The 21,063-nt window shown below is 29.5% G+C and overlaps 1 protein-coding gene and 1 long non-coding RNA gene across 4 annotated transcripts; one reads left to right on the top strand and one right to left on the bottom strand.

Moving 5' to 3' along the window:
- Window positions 1-2,425: 2,425 nt before the first annotated feature.
- On the bottom strand, window positions 2,426-6,887 carry LOC148311984 (chromobox protein homolog 1-like). 3 transcript variants are annotated; one of them, XM_088278021.1, is made up of 5 exons: window positions 6,692-6,887; window positions 6,406-6,528; window positions 5,981-6,206; window positions 4,728-4,920; window positions 2,464-3,241 (listed from the first exon to the last, which is right to left on the bottom strand). In XM_088278021.1, the coding sequence occupies exons 1-4, from the start codon at window positions 6,788-6,790 to the stop codon at window positions 4,757-4,759; spliced, it is 612 nt and encodes a 203-aa protein (XP_088134147.1). In that variant the 5' UTR covers window positions 6,791-6,887; the 3' UTR covers window positions 2,464-3,241; window positions 4,728-4,756. The 3 variants fall into 3 exon arrangements, with proteins under 3 accessions (XP_088134146.1, XP_088134147.1, XP_088134148.1); XM_088278020.1 differs by having other exon boundaries at window positions 2,426-4,920; XM_088278022.1 differs by lacking the exon at window positions 6,406-6,528 and having other exon boundaries at window positions 2,464-4,920.
- A 3,072-nt stretch (window positions 6,888-9,959) lies between these two features.
- LOC148311985 (uncharacterized) lies at window positions 9,960-20,095 on the top strand. The gene is made up of 3 exons (XR_015839299.1): window positions 9,960-10,013; window positions 10,740-10,847; window positions 19,253-20,095. It is a non-coding gene; the product is annotated as an uncharacterized LOC148311985 (long non-coding RNA).
- Window positions 20,096-21,063: the final 968 nt, after the last annotated feature.

The raw sequence follows: 21,063 nt of genomic DNA on the forward strand, positions 1-21,063 counted from the left end.
GAAATTACAATTCTTGTGTGGTGTTTGTATTCGGTTTTAAAGAGACATTAATGTGTCTTTCTTCATAGAAGCTAACCATGTACGGACATATGTACTTTACCTACGGATATCTTAGCTTTAGGGTATATTTTTATGTATGACCGGGAACAAAATAATGTACTGAAAATTATTTATTAGGCTTGTATGCATTTAATTGAGTGTTAGCTTATAAATAACTACATATACATATATAATTATAAGGATTTTTTTTAGTTTCTCAAAAAATATAAGTCCTACACATTATGTGGTTATTGGAAAATATATCAATTCAAAACCAAATACATAAATACATATTAGTGCATAGTAGTACAAATAATAAAATATTTATGGTTTAAATTACTTTTTAAAAAAATGTTAAATTCACCCACATACATAATGTGGGTGAATAATACAAAGCAAAAATTATGAAGATTAGAGATATACGCACAATTTAATTGAAACCATGCAGCTTTAATAAATGCCATACTTGATAACATTCAAAGAAACCTTTAAATGATGAATTTTTAAAAATGAAAAAAATCACCAAGTTTCGGTTTTAAAGATTCCTTTTCTTTTTTTAAATGGGCCTCTAAAATATCAGAATACCTCTGGATTAGAAATTTGAAACTCGCCACTTGATGACCAAGTACCTTTCTACTTACCTAGTTGTACACTCTATACTCACAATATTCAGATGGTGCTCGCCGACATCAACATAGTTAAGTAGTCACTAGCTCGACGCTAGAGATAGACATTGTGACAGATCTAAAAACGTTAAAAGTCTACCCTGCCAATTATGAAACGCAGAGGTGTAAAGAAAGAACAAATGATTTGACATAGAATCAGTATGTGCATGAAAATGGTTGCGTAAATAAGCGGTTTTTACACAAAAACTTTTTTTTTCCTAAGGTATAATATAATCTCCATAGATATAAATCTCATCCAAATATATTGGGTATGGAATATCAATTCAACAATAGAAATACCCAGATTTTATTTTACATAAAATAGAAATATACCATTTTATTACCAATGTACCATTTACCCTTCATTAAAGTATTAGCCAAAGAGCTACATATTTAGATTTAATTAAGAATAATATTAAGTATTATCTTTTATCTTTACTGTGAACATCTTATGTTACGGTGTGCAATCTATCAATATTTTATAATTTAAAGATAAGCTATTTATTTTTCAGGTATTTAAATACATGTCTCGTTTTTATTTCACAACTAAAATGTAATAATAGATAATCCGTAAATCAAAACACATATATATTACTCATCAACTTTAAGTTATGATTTGTAGTTCACAATGTACCCCAACTACACAAAATATGTATTCTGTAAATGTAAAATAAGGTTATACAAAGAAATAAAAACAAGTTTATAAGACAATACAAGTGTGTATTTTTATATTCAGAAATATTTATTGTACATTTAAAAAAAAATATTCAACCTCCCAATTTTCCAGGAATGCCAACACACTCGGAGTTAAACACCTCCTAAAACACATTTTATATAAACTTATCTTACGATGTAAAAATAATGTGAATTTAAGAAAGAAAAAAAAAAGTTCTAGTTACATACATATGTATTATAATTCACATTTGTCCAAACTTAAAATGATTTTGTCCAAAGGGGGAGGAATAGTTTGTTTCTATAAAACACAACATTAAAACAAAATGAACACTACATATTTATTAAATTGTAAAAATATTTATGAAAAGTTTGTGCTGTCTATCAGAGCATTCATAGAATGAATTATTTATTTTCATCCTCATCTGATGCAGATAGAACCAACGTGTTAATACCATCATACATATTTTTTAATCAATTTAAATATTTCACGTCATTAATTGCTGCCGATCTTTCTAAGAGATGTATCTTAATTTGAAAATGGCTCATGCTTATAACCTACTGATTGCTAAAAAGAAGGAAGAGATCAATTCCCGTCTTAATGTTTTTACGAAGTAGATGCATTTATACTTCTTAAATACAATTAGGTGTAAATTAATTTCATCCCTCTTTTCAAAAATAAGCAGCCCACCCAAGGTCACCGTAAAGTCAACAAAATCAAGATATGTTACTTTCAAAATGGACAATCAACTATAGGGCTGTTTCCTCCCAGGTCGAGAACCTATCTTTTAGGGAAAAAATACTACATATAATAAGCCAATCAGTTTCGACAAATTATTACCAATTACAAAAAGATATTTTTTTTTATTAGATTTGTTAAGATTATTGATACTCCAAAAATTTTATATCAGTAGTAAAATTTAAGGGGTCAAAAAAATATGTGATAATTATGGAAACTTATGTCGTGCCAAATAGCATATTATCATATATGTATTAACGAAATGGAGATCGCATTCAAAATTAAACACCCAAAACAAAGCTATATTTATCTTTTTTTTTATAATTTCATATTTATATTATTAGATTATTTTCTTTTTTAAATTGTATAAAGGATCATAAAAATTAATTCAAATTGTTTCTTTGGTGAACAAAAAACAATGCTAACAACCGATTTAAAGGGCACGGTAACCAAATATTTTTTGTCTCCAACTTGTTGAATTACTTATCCCAACAATGCTACGATTATTAATTACTATTTTTATAGTGAGTCAAATTAAGTGCAATCATATTGTCGCTCTCGTGACTAACTGTAGTAACTGACAGTTTTCAGAATTTCAGTTAGGAATAGTTTTATGTACATATATTCACTAGAAATTTATGGTAATAATGTCAAAGATTTACAAAAAAATATACATAAAAAAATGCTTTTCTGTAAATTGTATCAAAACGCAGGTATGGCAGTTAGTCAGGAGAGCTAAGATATATCGCCAGCTCAATCGGTAGTGTCTAACTCCATCCGGGCTTAGTCTACAGGAGAGATTTAAAACATATGTAATTTGACCATCAAACAGAATTGTATTTATTCCTACATAGATACGGAGTTGGAGTTGGTAAACTGGGCTAGAATGGTTAAATTATAGTGTTTCCCATTTTACAGAGGAGAGTTCTGTAGACCAAGCCCAGGTAGAGTTGGAGACACTTTATGGACTAAGCCAACGGCATGACATCCACAAAAAAATTGTCATAATATAAAATATACCATTTAATACATAAACTGCGGGGCTTATGCATTTTCCATTCAAAGAACTTATTGTAAATTAAGAACTAAACTCGATCACTTTACACATCTCTTCGTTTGTAAAAACCTGAAAAAGAAATAGATAAATGGAATTGGGAACCACAATGAGTTGTTTCCATCAATAAATTGACAAAATTCACATTGTTTTGTGAAAGATGTACATTTACTTGGGAAAAGTTTGGAATCCAAATGAGGATCTTGCATCAAAAGGCGGATAAATCTATTATTAACAAACGAGTATTTACCATGTTTTGTCAGAATAAAATATGTATTGTTTTACCTATCGTTTTGCATAAGACCTAGCGGATAAAAAATAAAAACAAGTTTCCTTTGTCATTCTTTGGACTTTTTGGCATTTTTGTTTTATGTGAAACGGAGACAACTACAATAATAATTATTCAAAAAGACAAATTACTGGAATATTTGTTTTTATATTTTGTGTCATAAAAGTAGCTATAAGTACAGTTGAACTCTGTTATTATTATGTCGGATGTAATGAGGAAACATTTGTTGACATTTTAATTTATTATTAATCATTTTCTCCATACATTTATTCACTTTTATAATGAGCTACTTTTCAGGCATATTGCATGTAAAACATCCAAGCTTTGTGAAGTCGGTAGGTAATCAGCGCCGGCGGCTCGGTATTTTATTATAATAAACAACTTCTTTTGTAGTTTACGTCATGCTTGTTTCGGGAATTTTTGGATGATAGTTTCCATATTTTGTATGTTCTATGCTTACTATGGACAATGCATAATAAACATTATGAGGTGGAGAATATCAGATCAATTCTAGAGCAGGTCAGTTAAAAACTCAAACCTCGAATTATGAATATGTCCACTATCAAGAGAAAATGTGTCTCAATTCGAGAAGGTGGAAATTACTCGTGGTATAGAATGTGGCATGAAATATGTAGAAGTGTGTAAAAAAATCATCCACAGCGTCAACATTGTGTAAAAATAATGTTTTTATTCTGCATTCGAGAAGACATCACGGGCATGAAAAATATTAGGAAATGTTGATGAAGCATTGCTACAATGGTTTTGTACCCAAAAAAGCGCAGGATTTTCCAAATTTTATAATAAAAGTGGATTAACAGAAGCATGTAATATGTGCATAAATAAATTCAAGTTGTGTATTTTGTTTGAATTGGGACTTTTTGTGTTATATGACCATTCCAGGTGGGTTTTTTTAATAAAAATACTAACTAGTAATGCTTATGATCAAATTCAGTCAATCACATCTTCCTCGTAATAACCAAGTTCAACTGCACATAAATATACATTTTAGTTTGGATTTACGTAAACAGTTTTATGCAATTACGGTGCAGAAAGTGGCAGATCCAAATTTTAATAATTAGTCACATTATTTTATTTTATTAACTTAGAAACATCAAACAATATGTAATATATATTCATATTCCAGATTGTATTTTAAACGACGTACTGGTATTTTTTTATTGTTTCATTCCCCTAAACTTGTGAAAAGGGTCCGCCTCTTCATACAAGGTCTCCAAATGTGTTCCGATTATATTACTCATCATGACTCACTGCGACACTGCATCAAGTTGGAAGAAGGTTTATGCTTGTTCGGTGGGAGCGTGCCATGTTAGCCTTTCTTCGTAGAATGCAATCACTTGTTGCGGACACTTCACGTTGGCCACCTTAGCTGGCACCAGATCCGCCTCGTCGCTGTTGGCCCACTTGATCAAGAACATTAGCTGGCCACTGGCGTCTGACGCACCTACAAGAGTCAACATTTAAGCAGGTTACAGAAAAATAATGGTAATGAGGATTCCTGCACTTCTCGCTGATGTTTCGGAACACTGACATGGACATATCGTGGGTATAATGGCAAAAAACGTTGACTCTAAAATCCCTATTTGAATAAGAACCTGTTGAAAGCTGAATAAAATATCTGCTATAAAACTTAAAGTTGAATTTACTTTTAAAACCACGTATATATGACATTTCAAACTACTTAGTGTATTTTGTCAGTTTATAGAACGTTGAAAACTTTATAATTTGCATCATAAAGTCAAATTGCATATTTTCAAGTTAATGTTTTTTGCCTGTATACCCACGATAGACTCTTATAAAAAATACCCTTCTTCTTTTAACCCTTCTTCTTATAACCCTTATCCGCACCCAATGGTGCATAAGGCACTGCACTGTACAGAAGCAGTGTTATCTTGATCATAAAATACACGAAGGAAAGGTGATCAGCCTTGCGCTTCAGGTACTAGTCCAGGGTGAAATTTAATAAGTACTAGACTGAAAATCACTAATATTTATTTTTACCATCTTGGGAATCAAACCTGGAACCTCCAGCATGGTAAGCCTAGCGCTCAAACCACTACACTATAGAGGCGGACAATTCAATTTGCCTTAAATTTTTAATTAAATCATAAAAAAAGTGTATCAAAATATATATGATGGAAAGGTTTATTCCCATTAGAATTATTATTGATCATTATTATTATTATTATTATAAAAAATATTATAATAAAACCCTTATCCGCAGCCTAATGGTGTATAGGGCACTGCGTCATATAAACTCAGTGTTATCTTGATCGTTTACACATGAAGAAAAGGTGATCAGCCCTCCCATTCAGGTACCAGTCCAGGGAAATATTGAATAAATATTACAGTGAAAAAATCACTTATATTTATTTGACCCCCTGGGAATCGAACCCTGGACCTCCAGAACGGTAGCCGAGCGTGCTGACCATCACACTACGGAGGCGGACAATATTTGGATTCTGATGGGAAAATAATAATAATTTAATTTCACCAGAAATTACCAATGATTTTTTCAGCCTTTAGTCCTCTATCAAAACCTTGTTTCTTGTCAGATGAAGTTGACTTCTTCTTTTCAGAGGACTTTTCCTTTTTGTCTTTTCGTTTGTCCTCTTCGTCAGACGAAGACACGCTCACTTTCCTTTTCTTTGCTTTGCCTTCGTCGCCCGAGTCGGACTTCTTTTTTGTTTTACGTTCCTCAGATTTGGAATCTGGTTTGGCTTTACTCGACTAGAACAAAAGCAAAATAATTACACTAATGCTATAACTTCAGTAAAAAAATGTATTCAATAATATCTCAAATTGTGGGAAGCATCGAATTGTTTCAGTTATCCAGGTGAAATGCCAAAATACTTTATATCATCCGCGATTCAACCTGATATAACTGATAAAGGGGTCTAGACTAGAGGATATTTTGAAAGAATCTCACCGAGTCCGACTTTTTATTAGCGTCCTCGTACTCTTTAATGAGTCCCTCGCAGTCTAAGTTTTCTTCTGGCTCCCAGGTACTCTCATCCTCTTTATAACCTTTCCATTTTAGGAGGTATTGTACCTACACAGAAAAACACGAATTAAGGCCGCCTGTATCAATTAAGATATAGCACAATTGAAACAATTCCACACAGCGCAAATTGATTAGTATTTCATCGTGTATTTCAAGAGACATGGTCGGAAAAAGCCGACAAAAAAAATCGTTGAATGTGTGCAGACTTTACCTTGCCTTTCACCACCCTCTTGTTGAGAACTTTTTCAACCACGTACTCTTCGGAACTCGCATCGCTGTCGCTTTCATCCTTTTTTTCGCGTTTACCCATTTTGAGAGTTGATTACTAACAAGAAACAAGAAGCCGACGCCAATAATAAATTCGAGAAGCAAACAAACGATGCCGCCACAGATATATTGCAGAAAACAGATGAGAAATCGTAAACTTCATCAAAAACTGCGCGCCAACAAGATACCAACCTACTGACAGTATATGGCATAGGTACCTACCGTTTTTATTAAGTGACCATATACTATCTTAAAATCCCAAATTCAAACTAGGAGTGTGACATACCGCATGGTGGTTTTTATTTTTCGACACTAAAAAAAAATGCTCCAACGGTCAAAGACTTTTATCTTTAACTGATGATTTTTTATATTATTTATTTATTCAAATCTGTGTAAAGTAAAGATGCATAAAATTAATAATTACTTTGGAAGAAATGTATTTTTTTCCAAAAACCTAACTTTAGGTATAAATGAGGGATTTATTAATACAGTAATTTTGAAAACAGTAATTTGTTTTTTTTTTATCATTTACATACTATTAATATGTATAAAACATAAATTTTTGTAATGATTGTATTCCTTATTTGATTTGAAAAACAGATAGTTTTTAAACAAACGTTAACCAAAACGACAAAATGCGTTTTTAATAGCCCAACATTCTTTTTGTATTCACAACAAATCAAAATATATGTAATGCTTCAATAGAAATAATATGTTCCATTTCGTAAATAAAGTACATAATTGATTAAACTTTTTTTCACAACTACATTAAATAACAAAAATTTCACATACTTATAAGAATTATTTATTTCTAATTGGTATGGGGTGTTTATGATGTATTTTTTCACATTTATCCTCCCTATCCTTACTATCCTCCAAAATAGAGATCTTAAGAGAAACTTAGCGGGTTATTCCTTAAATAAAATAAAAACAATATTCATAAATTTAATCTTCACGCATATTTTTGAAGTTATTTTTATGGTTAAGCTAATCAAACCAAAACCATAATTTCAAATAATTATTACATTCATAATGAATAAAAACAAAGTTATTGCATTTATGTTTAACAAATCAAGCGAAATGGAGGTTCAGTCACAAGTAGAATGTCAAACAGTGTGTATAGTGATAATTTAAACCAGCCGAAGGCATGTTTTTGTGAGAACATTTTTTAAAGCTTTTAACCTATTGATTACCCACAGGCTTGTAATATTTGATGTCAACATCGTAGATGTATATATATATATTCCTAAATATGTATATTTTGATCTACAGTGCGCTGTGTTTACTTACAGAATATTTTTGATGCGTTATATGGGTCCTTATCTTATTTAAGTTTATCCGTAAACGTAAAATAAAAAATAAAAATAAATAAAAGAACAAAATAAAAAAAAAACAAGTCAACAATTCGAAGATTTAGAAAGAGAGAAAATCAATAATTGAAAAAAATATATGAAAAAGATATATAAATTATTAATACCCATTTTATTACCACATTAATAAAACTTTGTAGGTCTTCGACTAGGTATGCTTACTGTTATAAATATGAGCTAAGTGAGGAGTGGGGGATCGAATCACGGATCCCGCGATTGGTAATCCGCGACACTACCATGGGACCATTACCCGACTATATGTACTCTCTATTGTAATAAAATAAAGATGAAATATATATTTATATATTAATTAAACATCTCTTGGTGGATTGCAGTTGTAAATTATTGATGATATGGGATTTGATTCAAATACCTTAGAAAACATCATCATTATTGAGTATGTTTGTTTATTTACATTTTTTTATTTGTTTTAGTAAAGTATACAAGGCTGACAATTAATTACTAGAACCACCCAAACACAAGAAGCGTGTATTTTAATGACACATTGAGCTAAAAGTGTATTAACTTTTCCGGATTTCTTAAAATATGCTAAACTTTAGTAATCCACAAATCCTGAAATAAAACATGGGTTGGTACTCCATATGAAAATAGATCTCAATATTGTAAACATGCACCAAGCCATGTACATATCCAGGAATATATAGGCATCATGTGTGTCATATACCTTAATTAATATATACGTCACCATAGGTGGAACGTGGATATTTTATCACGCAATAATTTAAATAAAAATATAAAGGGTGTGCAATCTTAGGAATTAACCTTTGGAATTTAAATCGGCTGCAAAAAAGATAAGTTTTTATTGCAGCCGATTTAAATTCTAAATGTTAGATTGCACACCTTTATATTTTTATTTATTTGTATTTTTACAAGATAGTTCAAATGTCAACCACACCTGGCTAAGACCATTAATATTATCACCACCCTTTTCGGTGAACCCAATTTTTCAGTACATATTCGATTATTTGGGCTTCAATTCCATGAATTGCAACTTCTATTTCGTGTTTCAAAGCGTCTCTGGATTGTTGAGTAAATGCTTATCTTTAGCGACTTCCCACAAAAATTGCTAAAAATGCCATGTTATGGTAGATTTTATAACACACTAAATCATATAAAAAATTATTAGATATTTTAAAGTAAAATTGTGACTTGACCAATCTTGCATTCGAGAACAATAATGGATCAAATCCAATAAAGAGATACTTAGTTTATCTGTCGAAAAACCCCCTAAACTTAGATTAATTATTAAAATATAATCTAAATACATTTTTATACATTTACTTATAAAACTTAAATTGAAAAAAAAAAATTATAATGGACACTGTTATTTTTTCATACTAGTATGTTTTAAAGGTTAAATAATTAAGAAAGTATTTGGGAAAAAAAAAACAAAATATTTCGTTAAATTTTGAAAATACTTACGAGAACTACTAAATTTATTGTTAAAAAAATATGAAACTCTGACAAAATAGACAGCCTTTTCATTTTTTTTTATCTAGGTATGTAACATATCAATTTATTTTGGTGAGAGTTCATTTATTGAACTTCGCACGATTGATCAAATACCGTAATAATTTTTTTTCTAAAGTTTTTTTTAGATGGTCTGAATGGAAGCCAAGTGTTTCCATATCGGACCCGGGAATATGGCGGGAGCTTCCACGTTCAAAAGCTCATCTTTTGAGACTGATTTTCTACGACCTGTTTTTTGTTGTATTTTAAAATTTTATGAAAAAAAAAAATACTCTTTCCACGAGTCTACTCTGAATTTTGTGTAGCGTGGGCGAGTTTTCCAAGCGAACATTGGTTCTGGGCGCATATTCCAATCAGAATCCCCGTGCTCATCCGGCAACCACATTTTCTGTACCTAGCTACAATGTAAGTTTCCCAGAAACCTAACACAATTTTAAAAATAGTGAATTTGGCTTGCAACTAATATCTAAAAGAATCGCAATGTATACCGAAAAAATTAAATGTTTTAATCTAGATTAGAAATGTTTTTTAATCAAATAAAAATAAAAATATATGATGTTATTCGGCAGTTTGACATAAAATTTCGGACACGTAATTTTTTTTGCTACCAAAATCAAGACAGAAAATACGCCAAACGTTGTTTTTGCACAAAATTGTATAAAATATCTGTATATACATTAAATCGTATTATAAGGTAAATAACAAATCTTGAGAAAATAATATCAGGTTATGAAGCAATAAATGACATTATAGAAACAGTTTACTGTGTGGATTTTGAACATTTACTAACTTAAAATGATTTTGAACGGTATGGTAATAATATTTTGTCAAGAGCTGTTATTTTTACAGTTTTCCGTTGTTATATTTTGAATAATATATAATCCATAAAAAATTAAGTTTCTTGTCTGAAATAAATTGAGTATTATTTATTATATACAGGGTTAAATATAAGGAAACAATTCAATGTATTCCCAAACGTTCATTTAATTTTTGTGCAATAGTAAACATTTTTTGCAACAATTCTTCTGTTATGGTGAGTTGCTATAATTAATTTGAATTTTATTTTTATGCTTTAATAAAAACAAAAAGTATGTATTTCGAATATGACAAAATATGATGATGTGTCTGCAGAAGACGCAAGTGACAAGATGAATGAAACCATCAACTTGGCTGCCACCTACCTTATCCTGGTATTTCTTCTTCTGGCACTCTGGCTGGTTTACTCGGGATTATTCTAAAGTAAGGACTTTTCTTTCCCGTTTCACATCTTCCCTTTGTGTTTGCCGTAAATAACAGCTGCACCCCCTCAACACGCTAACAATAATCAGTGCTTAACAGCAGTTCTCTTCAGTCTCAAAATCTGATCAAACGGAGCTTTTTTATAGTCAATTCGTGAGAAGTAAATCAAATAATTATGTCGAATAATGCAAGGGCTATATGACTTATAAAAAACATGCGTGATTTAATCCTGAATTGAGTTTTAATCTAAGCATAATTTAGACAGGTTATATTAACTAACCTGCTAAAATATGTCAAAATACCTATAATACATTTATCCTACGAAAAAAAATACCACACAATTTTGTTCAAAAAGATAATTAAGTACGAGGATATACCTGGTTCAAATAAATGTAACTTTTGCATAAATTGTTATAAGACACATCATTACCCGCCAAAGGTAGGTACTTCCGATTAGTAAATTTGTGGATAAAATTTAATTACCAAAGAAAACTCTTTCCGAACTGATGACTCAATACATTTAATACTATTTTAAAACTAACAAAAAGTATTGCATACTAACTCTATCCATTTAACTCTCCTAAAATAGTATCAAAATTCAATGCCATTAATAACATATTTAGTGTTTATCTTTTTTTACCTTTTTACAAATAAATCCAGTGCCCTTTAAACGGATATCCCATAACTTTTTTTATCGGCCCAACTGTTTGGATTTTTTGTATTTGTTTTTTTTTTGTTAACTGTAACATTTATCGAGTGACTACACTGATAAGATCACGTTTTGGCAGTAGGTAGTCAATCTGCCCAATTATTTATTTAAGTGGACTAATATGTAATCAATCCACGTTAAAAAGATCCTTTTATTATCATCAATAATTTATCCAGATATTATTATTATTATTTATTTTATTTATCGCATATTTTTCAAAATAACTTCGTAAATTCGTATAAAGAATGCTGTTAACTTATCTGGAAAAATGAAATAACAATCCTTTTTTATAATGATTTTTTTTTAAATAATTTTTAGTAAAATGTGCATATTTAATGGTTTTTAGTATTCTGTGTAAGTAAAGTGACCGTGTGTACCCAGCGTATATGATGGTTCAGAAATTTGATTAAATATTATTTCAAACCAAAATGGAGCTGTCATAAATGTCAATGTCGAATCTGTCTAGTAGATTATCAGCATCAAAATAGTATCTAAGTAAATTATATAATGATTCAAATTTGAATTTGTAAATAAATAAACACCATTCTTCATCTGGAGCTTTCGGTGCTTTATCATAGGCCCCAAAAGTAAGTCGTTATTTATCGTGATCTATTTAAAATAACATCAGTTCAAACAATGATGTTATTTATTGTTTATTGTATGTAGTTTATTTTGAGCGAATTTACGGAGATTGAAGTCACACGCCTCGTTACACGTTGTATCCGCCTAATTTAAATGCGGAAGATAAAATTATATTTGGCTGCTCCAGCGATAAATAGCTGGCTTTCTTCTACCGACCCATTTACCCCATAAACACGGGTCGGCTTTTAAGTTAATGTCTCTCGGTTGGAGTTAGCCAACAGCTCGCCATACTTCTCTTATTATAACTGTCTTCTGTCTTCTGTCTTCTGCCAGCTAATGTACAGTGTGTTTGAAAATAATATGGAATGGTATTTATAGATCTTGAACATATCAACCTACATCTGGCATTCTTATATTAAAGATATTTCGTGAATAAAAACAACACTTATACAAAATTAAGTTTAATTTATGGGTTTGTTTTTACGAGCTTGTGGAAGCTTTCGATGATGTAACTTTATAATACATTGTAAAATCTATGAATATTATAATCATTTTACTTCTAGATAAAATAGTCACTCAACAGTCAGTTGTTCAACTGGCTCAGTTTTTTTTGTAGATTAAGATTAAAAACGGATATCAATATATAAATATTTTTTTATGAATTATAAAATAGGATGAAATTTCCAACTAAATTTTCCATATTCTAAAATATGATTTTAAAAAAATATTGAGAGGGAAATACAATTTTTTTCGCAAATAAGTTCCAGTCACATTGTTCTTAAAAATATACATTTCAAACAACCTTTCAAGCCTCATCGAGCCTCAGTACGTATAAAATAACTGTGTGGCCAGTTATAAAAATAAGTGTGAAAGTATAATACCAAGTACTTATATGGTAATTATTTGATGCACTATGTACAGTTTATGTGTGATTCATTTTTGTACATATACGAGTACATAAATAAATAAAAATATATTTCAGTATTTTTAAAAAACATAAAATGAAGACTTTTAATTGAGTAAACAGCCGAAAAAAACAACAATATTGTGGTTGCAAATGAAGTTTACAAAAACTCTTTAAAATTTTGTGACCGCTGCCAAATTCCGAATATTTTCACCGCTGCGGCCGGTAATTTGTAAACAGCAATCCGCCTATAAACAACACCCGCGGCCAACACTTTGTGCTTAAAATTTTACAAACTAAGTGTTTATCGGAACGGTATTCAACATAATAATAAGTTCAAAGATTCTTTCATTACACTACAAATCGCTCTATCTAATTGTAACCGTCCATTTATGACATCAGAGCTTTCGGAGTAGCCAAAATAACACGGTAAAATTATGGACCTAGAAAGTGAGAATAATTTCGGATCTAATGATGAAATATATAGTTATTAAACGTTTATTATTTCATCTGGGCTCTATCCACACCCGATGGTGCATAAGTTACCAGTTAAAAAAGTTAACACCGTATCAGATCCTTGCGGTGTCCATTTTAATTAATTAAGTGAATATGCTCCAGATTTTTCAATCTACGAGTGGAAGAGATTCACATGATATAAGTTAAAGAGCTCAAAGTGAGAGCTGTATTGTATGAACTTTTCATTTTAAATGATGCACTGACTACTTATGATTTCCTAATAAATAAAATTTAGGCGGACAAATTAAATTTTGTCCGCCTCCGTAGTGTAATGGTCAGCATGCTCGCCTACCGTTCTGGAGGTCCCGGGTTCGATTCCCAGGGGGGTTTAATAAATATAAGTGATTTTTTCACTCTAATATTTATTCAATATTACACTGGATTGGTACCTGAAGTGGAGGGCTGATCACCTTTCCTTCATGTGTAATCGATCGAGATAACACTGCGTTTATATGAAGCAGTGCCCTATGCACCATTGGGGTGAGGTAAGGGATTTATTATTAATAATTAAAAATCAAAATTAAATAATTTTTACCAGAAGATGAAAACATCTGTAAGCATTCGAAACTAGTCGTATATAAAAATAAAACTCATTAAGTGGTATATTCAAGTGTTTAATTAAAAAAAATGTTTCTCTCATATGTCTCTCTGGTCATATGATATGAAATATTGATATTTAACTTTAACCAATTTTGCTTTTCTGCGTCGATTGTACATATAATATGTACACGAGTAAATATAAATATAGTATACCTTACATTTTGCAAGTAATCGCTTGTCAATGTGATAATTCATTGTTAAGCTTTAATATTTCATTTTCGGGACGGTGATTATTTCATGCAATATGTGTTTTTACGACGTAATTTATTGTAATAAATATTTTTCGATTAAAAATTAAGAGTGAGATGGTTATTCAAAGTAAGTTTTCCTTTTAATTTTCTTTTTTCGCAGAATATTCTAAATAATCTGCGTTCTTGATCAATGGTTATTCAAATGACTCGATTAATCCGCCATCTATTAATACCTTAAATTTTCAAAATATTCATATTTACTTATATAAACAAATAAAGAAATAATAAATATAGGCTCGTTCATGGATTCTACAAATCCGATTTATATTTTAATTTACTTAACAACAATGCTAGACATTAATATAACACGTAAAATTTTACGCTTCCTGTAAAATTTCATTTTGTATTTGGTATTTTACATAAAATTTATGATGGATATTCAAAATTGAAAACGTAATTAATTTTTAACCATTACTATATTTCATTAGTTTTTGATCAATCGAGCCATCTTATTATTTTTTAAATCATATTTTAAGTCGGTGTGGTAACGATATTTGACGATAAAACTGAATTTAGTAAACACATTAAAATGTTGGTAACTGATCACCTTGCCTTCAAGTGATTAGCGATCGAGATAACACTGATCGATACGTCACAGTATCCATGTTCCCTATGCTCCATTCGATGCAGATACATAAATGTTAGAAGAAAAAGAAAGCGGGTCATGTGAACATTGATATTTTAACCAAGGATGAAGGTTAATTGTAAAACCCTTATGACCACAATTCGTTACAGTATTTACGAAATAAATATCACGATTATTCTTACCATAAAATAAATCACGCGTAAAAAATTAATAAGTTTTAATTCTTGCCACATTCATAATTGAATTATTAACATACAAGGCCTCCGTATGCCGATAAAGAATAAATCACTATCGCAGTAAAGTAAGTGAATTTTTATTATCCCAGTATGCACCTTCATACATACGGTATGTCAGCACGCATTCAACATTATATAAAATTTATCAATTGATTGTAAAATAGTGTATCAGTTATAGCTGTATTATTATTTATTATTATTCTTTCAAATTGTCAGATTTTATTATTGTTAATTCAGACGAGATTATCCCAATACATGTGAGAATACTCACAACAGTATTACAAAATCTAGCAATGCGTCTTATCATGAGTAATTTATTTATTTATCTTATTACATAGATAATTTATTTTGTTTAAACAAGTTATTTATGTCCTAAGGCAGCGCGTGGTTTGTTTCCATTTGCTGAATTAAATACTGCCTTCCAAGGTATTTTGAAAAACTCTACATTGCACGATAAAATTGCAATTATTTATCGGTGGAAATGTTAGCAAAAATGTTCACTAACCACTCTCTGTTCTATAATTTAATGATAGATAAAGCGTGTGTTAAGTCAGGAAAATTTCGACGGAAGTGACCACTTAATTATAATTGATTGTTGTACAAATTACACAACACATTTTTTTCTATTTTGAGAGATTAGTGGTAAGATTTATGAATGGAATTCCTAGGGATTTTCTAAGAATGTCCCCGTCTATATAAATGACATCGGTGATTAACACGTTGTTCTAAAATGTTCCCGAGTTAACAATGAAACCATTCATCCTGTTTCAAACTGATGTTCAGGAATAGGAATTCCATTTTATTAATTATCTTGTTAAGAAACAGAATTTATTATTCTGTAACCGATAAATGAGGGAATCATTGTTTCTACAATCGCAAGCCAAGTAATAGAAATAAAAACTAAATTAGTGTTTACCTAGCTATTTTTAATTTATTGTTGCTGGGGATCGCAAACTTTTTTAAAACTGAACTAGCTCAAGAGATATTTTATGTTAAAGATAATATCCGAGAACATTTCATTTTAAAAATTCGTGTAATTTTTATTAATTACACTCCTAAATTAATAAATGTGTATTGTAGGCCGAGGTTGTTCGCATCGAAGTATGAACCGAAATTGAGAAATCCATAAATATTTTTAAACCAAGAAAATAATAATAAATAAATTGCTAAAGATGCTTATTCTATAAAAAAATACGTGTTGGTATATTGTTAAGAAATTTTAATAGCGGCATCGACTTCATTCACATGTTATACTATATGAGAATTCACATATAGTATAACATGAAACATTTTTAGTACATCTATAACTGATCAAATTATAAGCTGCATAAAAAAATGTTTTAAGGCGTCTAACAGAACGTAAAATAATCCGGTAAGATATTGCATACATCTAAAAAAAGGATGTCTGCTAAATAAAAGATTTTCAAATAAACCATATGTGGCTACCGTTAACTCAAACAAGAATTATCATGAGATTTGTTATAAATGTATGAGTTCCAAAAATTTGAGTGGTGTGGTTGTCATTCATAGGTTACACGTGTTTAAAGTGATCACTTCATTGGTCATAAGCCCTGTAAATACCCAGACTTACATATTCTTCTTTATCTATGTTGAGATGTATATGTATGTATGTAAATGGTGATTACATATTAAATTATACCATCTGTACTGCATTTGCAGTACAGATGGTATAATTAATCTATTTAGATTTTTAAAAAATTAATTGTAAAAATATGTGGCATTAAAATGTTTTTTTTAGTATTCGGCTATAATTATGAAAGTACAGCAAAACGCAATATCCAGTTCTCATTATTTCTGTTATTAAGTTTATGTTAATGAATTGCATGTATCAATTTAAATATAACTGCAAGAGAGAACTATTTTATTTATTTCTATGAGCAAACTTTTAATTTAGATTGAATTTTGATCAGTTGTACAGTACGAAGAGCAATTAATGTAATGTTAAGCATTATAATTATATGTCTCTATATGTGGTATTTTTATCTCAATATTCTTACTTATTGGGAATCGAACTCGGGACCTCCAGCACTGCCAAACGCGGTAGCTACTACACTACGGAGGTGAACAATATGAATTATAACGCATATATTATCTGACATCTAATGATTACTATAGTTAAAACGGCATGGTTTGTATGTTTCAATATAATCATAATTTGATAAAATCCAGGTTACATTCCTACATAATAGTAAGTACTTTTTAAATATCACGGTGTTTATAAGGTCACATAAAATTATTATTTCAGTATAATTATGATAAAATTCCTACACCATTTCTTACATTTATTTCAGTACAATTATTATAAACGCTTACAGCATTTTCCTACAGAATTATAAGTACTTTTTTTAAATACCACGGTGTTTATTAGGTCAGATAAAATTATTAATTCAGTGCAATTATTATAAAATCTTAGTTTAATGCCTACACCATTTTCCTACATAATATAAGAACTTTTATTTTAAATTTCACGGTGTTTATTAGATCACATGCAATGATCATTTTTTGTGTGAGGCGAGTTAAAGTTACCAATTATCTCAGTGACATGTTGCGAAATGGCGGGAGAAAACACAATTTATTTATTTACAAGTCGTATTTTCCAGATCCGTAACGGTCAGCTTGCCGCAATTTTGTTTTATGTGTCGGCGCGACCAGGCCCGAAAAAGTCGTTGGAAATATTACACTAAAAATGTTGGCTCCGCTCCACCGCCATTAGGTACCGTGCGAACACCTATGCACTAAAACATTTTTATTTATTTATATACAATCGAGACACAAACGAGCACATACAATATATCTATACTACAAGAAGCTTAAAAGCTTTAAAAATATTTTTATGCGTCCCTATTTTTACAACATAAATGTAGTTTATTTTTAAGTCAACAACGGGGACTACGAAAACAATTCTTGGTAATCTTTAAAACTGGGCGTGGTTTTTATATTTTTTATTTTGAAAAGCTCTTCGATGTTTCATTAGCTGCGGCAACATTCGCTACTGTAACGTTGAATAATTATTGTATTTTTTTCTTTCTTAGACCGAACTGCATTATAATGAAAAAATCACACAAGTACAAAGTACCTAGCGCTGAATCGCAATAACCTCATTTTTATCCAGCGCCAATTTTTTTTGGTTCCGTGAAAACATTTCAGGCATTCAAAAATTATTCGAAAACATCACAGAATTAGTAAATATTTATGCTTTTAAAATATTCTGGAGACGCAAAAATATAATGAGAACACATTACAACTATAAATATAGGTATAATAGGACGCCCACAAATTTCAGTCCATTCATAAATCATTGTGACACAGTTTAACATCTTCAGATGTGGACGAAAAATAATTTTGAAACATATTTCGGTATTGAAAATGGGTAACTCCGCGACGTAAAAATTATTTATGTTTGTTCTTAATGAATGTGTCATTTGTCAGGTGCGCTGAAGTTTCAATTTTCAGACATCATCTACTTCCTTGTTATTTAAAAAAAAAATAGCACTTGTAAAATACAATAATATGAATTACCACTTTTTAAATCATCAACATGTCATTCCACAAAGTTAATGCTGAAACAATAAATAATATACTTTTTTGTTAGCATTTACATACACGAGTTTTGTAAAAATTGTAACGTTTTTAAATATTGTACAATTTTAGAATTTTTACTTTCGATGAGTGTAGAAAAAACATTTTTTTAAAAACACGAGGCTAATGTGGTTGGTAAAAGAAGAAGACAAGGACAGTACAGAACTAGGCATGTTTCAGTATTTCAAATAACAAGTAATCAAAATTGAAAGAGGTTATGTCAGGAGCTCTGTTCAGATAATGTATTCTTGAAAAAATGAGTTTTAAATTCAGTACAAATAACAAGTATTGTGTAAGTATTTTTACATTCTCAAAATATTATTTTATTTTACTTTATCTTTAACTCATTTCGCTTGTACATCCTCCACCTAACTACTACCCTACCCAAATGAAGTGATTAATTTTTTCATTTTGTTTCCAGATTCCAAAATGTCTTCGCACTCGATAAGATCCGAGAGGTTTTGTTACTATCCAACAACATGACGCGTTGCATCAGGAGGCATCATGAAGACACTTATATTAAGGCATCATCCCCATAATCGTTCTCACCCTCATCCCTTCCATCAACTTCATCCTTTTTACTAATTAATCATCATTTATTGCATTTGTCGTGTATGCATTTTATACAAATTAATTTATTAAAAAAATAAGAAAATTCCAGCTAACAAAAAATATTAATTAAATGTAATTCCAGTTAGTTCTTTTCATACTCTTGCCAAAAATTAATTATTCTACTGTCGTTAGTAAAAATTTTCTGCGAGTTATTTTTAACGACAATTTTATCATGAGCGTAAAATAGAAATTGCGAATCTGTTCAGGTTTAATCATTATGTAAAATGTGTGAAAATTACAAAAGAAAATTGTACTTGTTACTTTGTTTGTTAATTCGTCAATAAGGACCTATTTATATATTGATGGATGACACCCAATCTTAACAAACATTTTGTATGTATAATATATATAGGATGAAACAAATACGTCGTATTATGAAAACAAACATGTTTCGGTGTATTGGATTGGTGATGAAAATTACCGTAATGCATTTCTAGGTTTAAAAATGTTTACAGTACATCAAAATTAACGTGCATGTTTTTACAGTACACAAGTTATAATGTAACGAAATATAATATACAATAATGTGTATTTCATCAAAATGTTAGATTAAATTATTTGGCTGTCACCCTTCGATATTCTGACAATGTTATGGCTGTAAGTATGAAATGTTATAGATTATAAATATTTTCAATAAATAAATATATACACACAATTGATTTTTATTTCATTAATTTCCACCTGAAATGAGAATAAATATTTTCTGGATGTGAAGTATCAGTAAGTACGCTAATGATGAAACGATTTATGTTTATACATGTGCTTTATTCATATTAAAATGATTTTATAATTATCTCACAATATTTCTTAATATGACACTGTCAACCATTTTACTAAATTATACCTTAGGTCCAGTTTACAAAAACCACATAAGTATCTAATACATAATTTACCACACTTAACATAAGTATCATATATAAATAAAAAATAATATGTTACAAATCTGATGTATTTTACAAATAAATATTTTCATTCGTTTATAGTTAAAGTAATGTAATTTTAATTATAGTATTATAATAATCATAAAATAATGTAATAATGAAAGTTTATTGATGGAATAGTGAAATCTTGTTTGTACTTTTTATTCGATAAGATCAACTAATAACAGTTAAGAAAAATAAAATAAAATCCTTCAAATAATAACACTGATTGCGATTGAAAATAATATATGTAAAAAAAATATTAATTCAATATTGGCATAGTGGATGCGGTCCCCTCATATATATATATATATATATATATATATATATATATATATATATATATATATATATATATATATATATATATATATATATATATATATGAGGGGACCGCATAGTGGATGCGGTCCCCTCATATATATATATATATATATATATATATATATATATATATATATATATATATATATATATATATATATATATATATATATATATATATATATATATATATATATATATATATATATATATATATATATATATATACATATATATATATATATATATATATATATATATGGGATGCTTGGACCATGGTATACTAAAGTGGAATTAGATTATATGAAATTAATAATTTCTTAAACCGTAGGTAAAAATACAGTTGTAAAATAAAAATTGATTTAATTAAATAAAC

The sequence above is a fragment of the Brachycentrus maculatus genome, unplaced genomic scaffold, assembly GCF_059751285.1.
Source record: "Brachycentrus maculatus isolate JH-2025_06_01 unplaced genomic scaffold, ASM5975128v1 h1tg000054l, whole genome shotgun sequence".
NCBI classification, from domain to species: domain Eukaryota; kingdom Metazoa; phylum Arthropoda; class Insecta; order Trichoptera; family Brachycentridae; genus Brachycentrus; species Brachycentrus maculatus.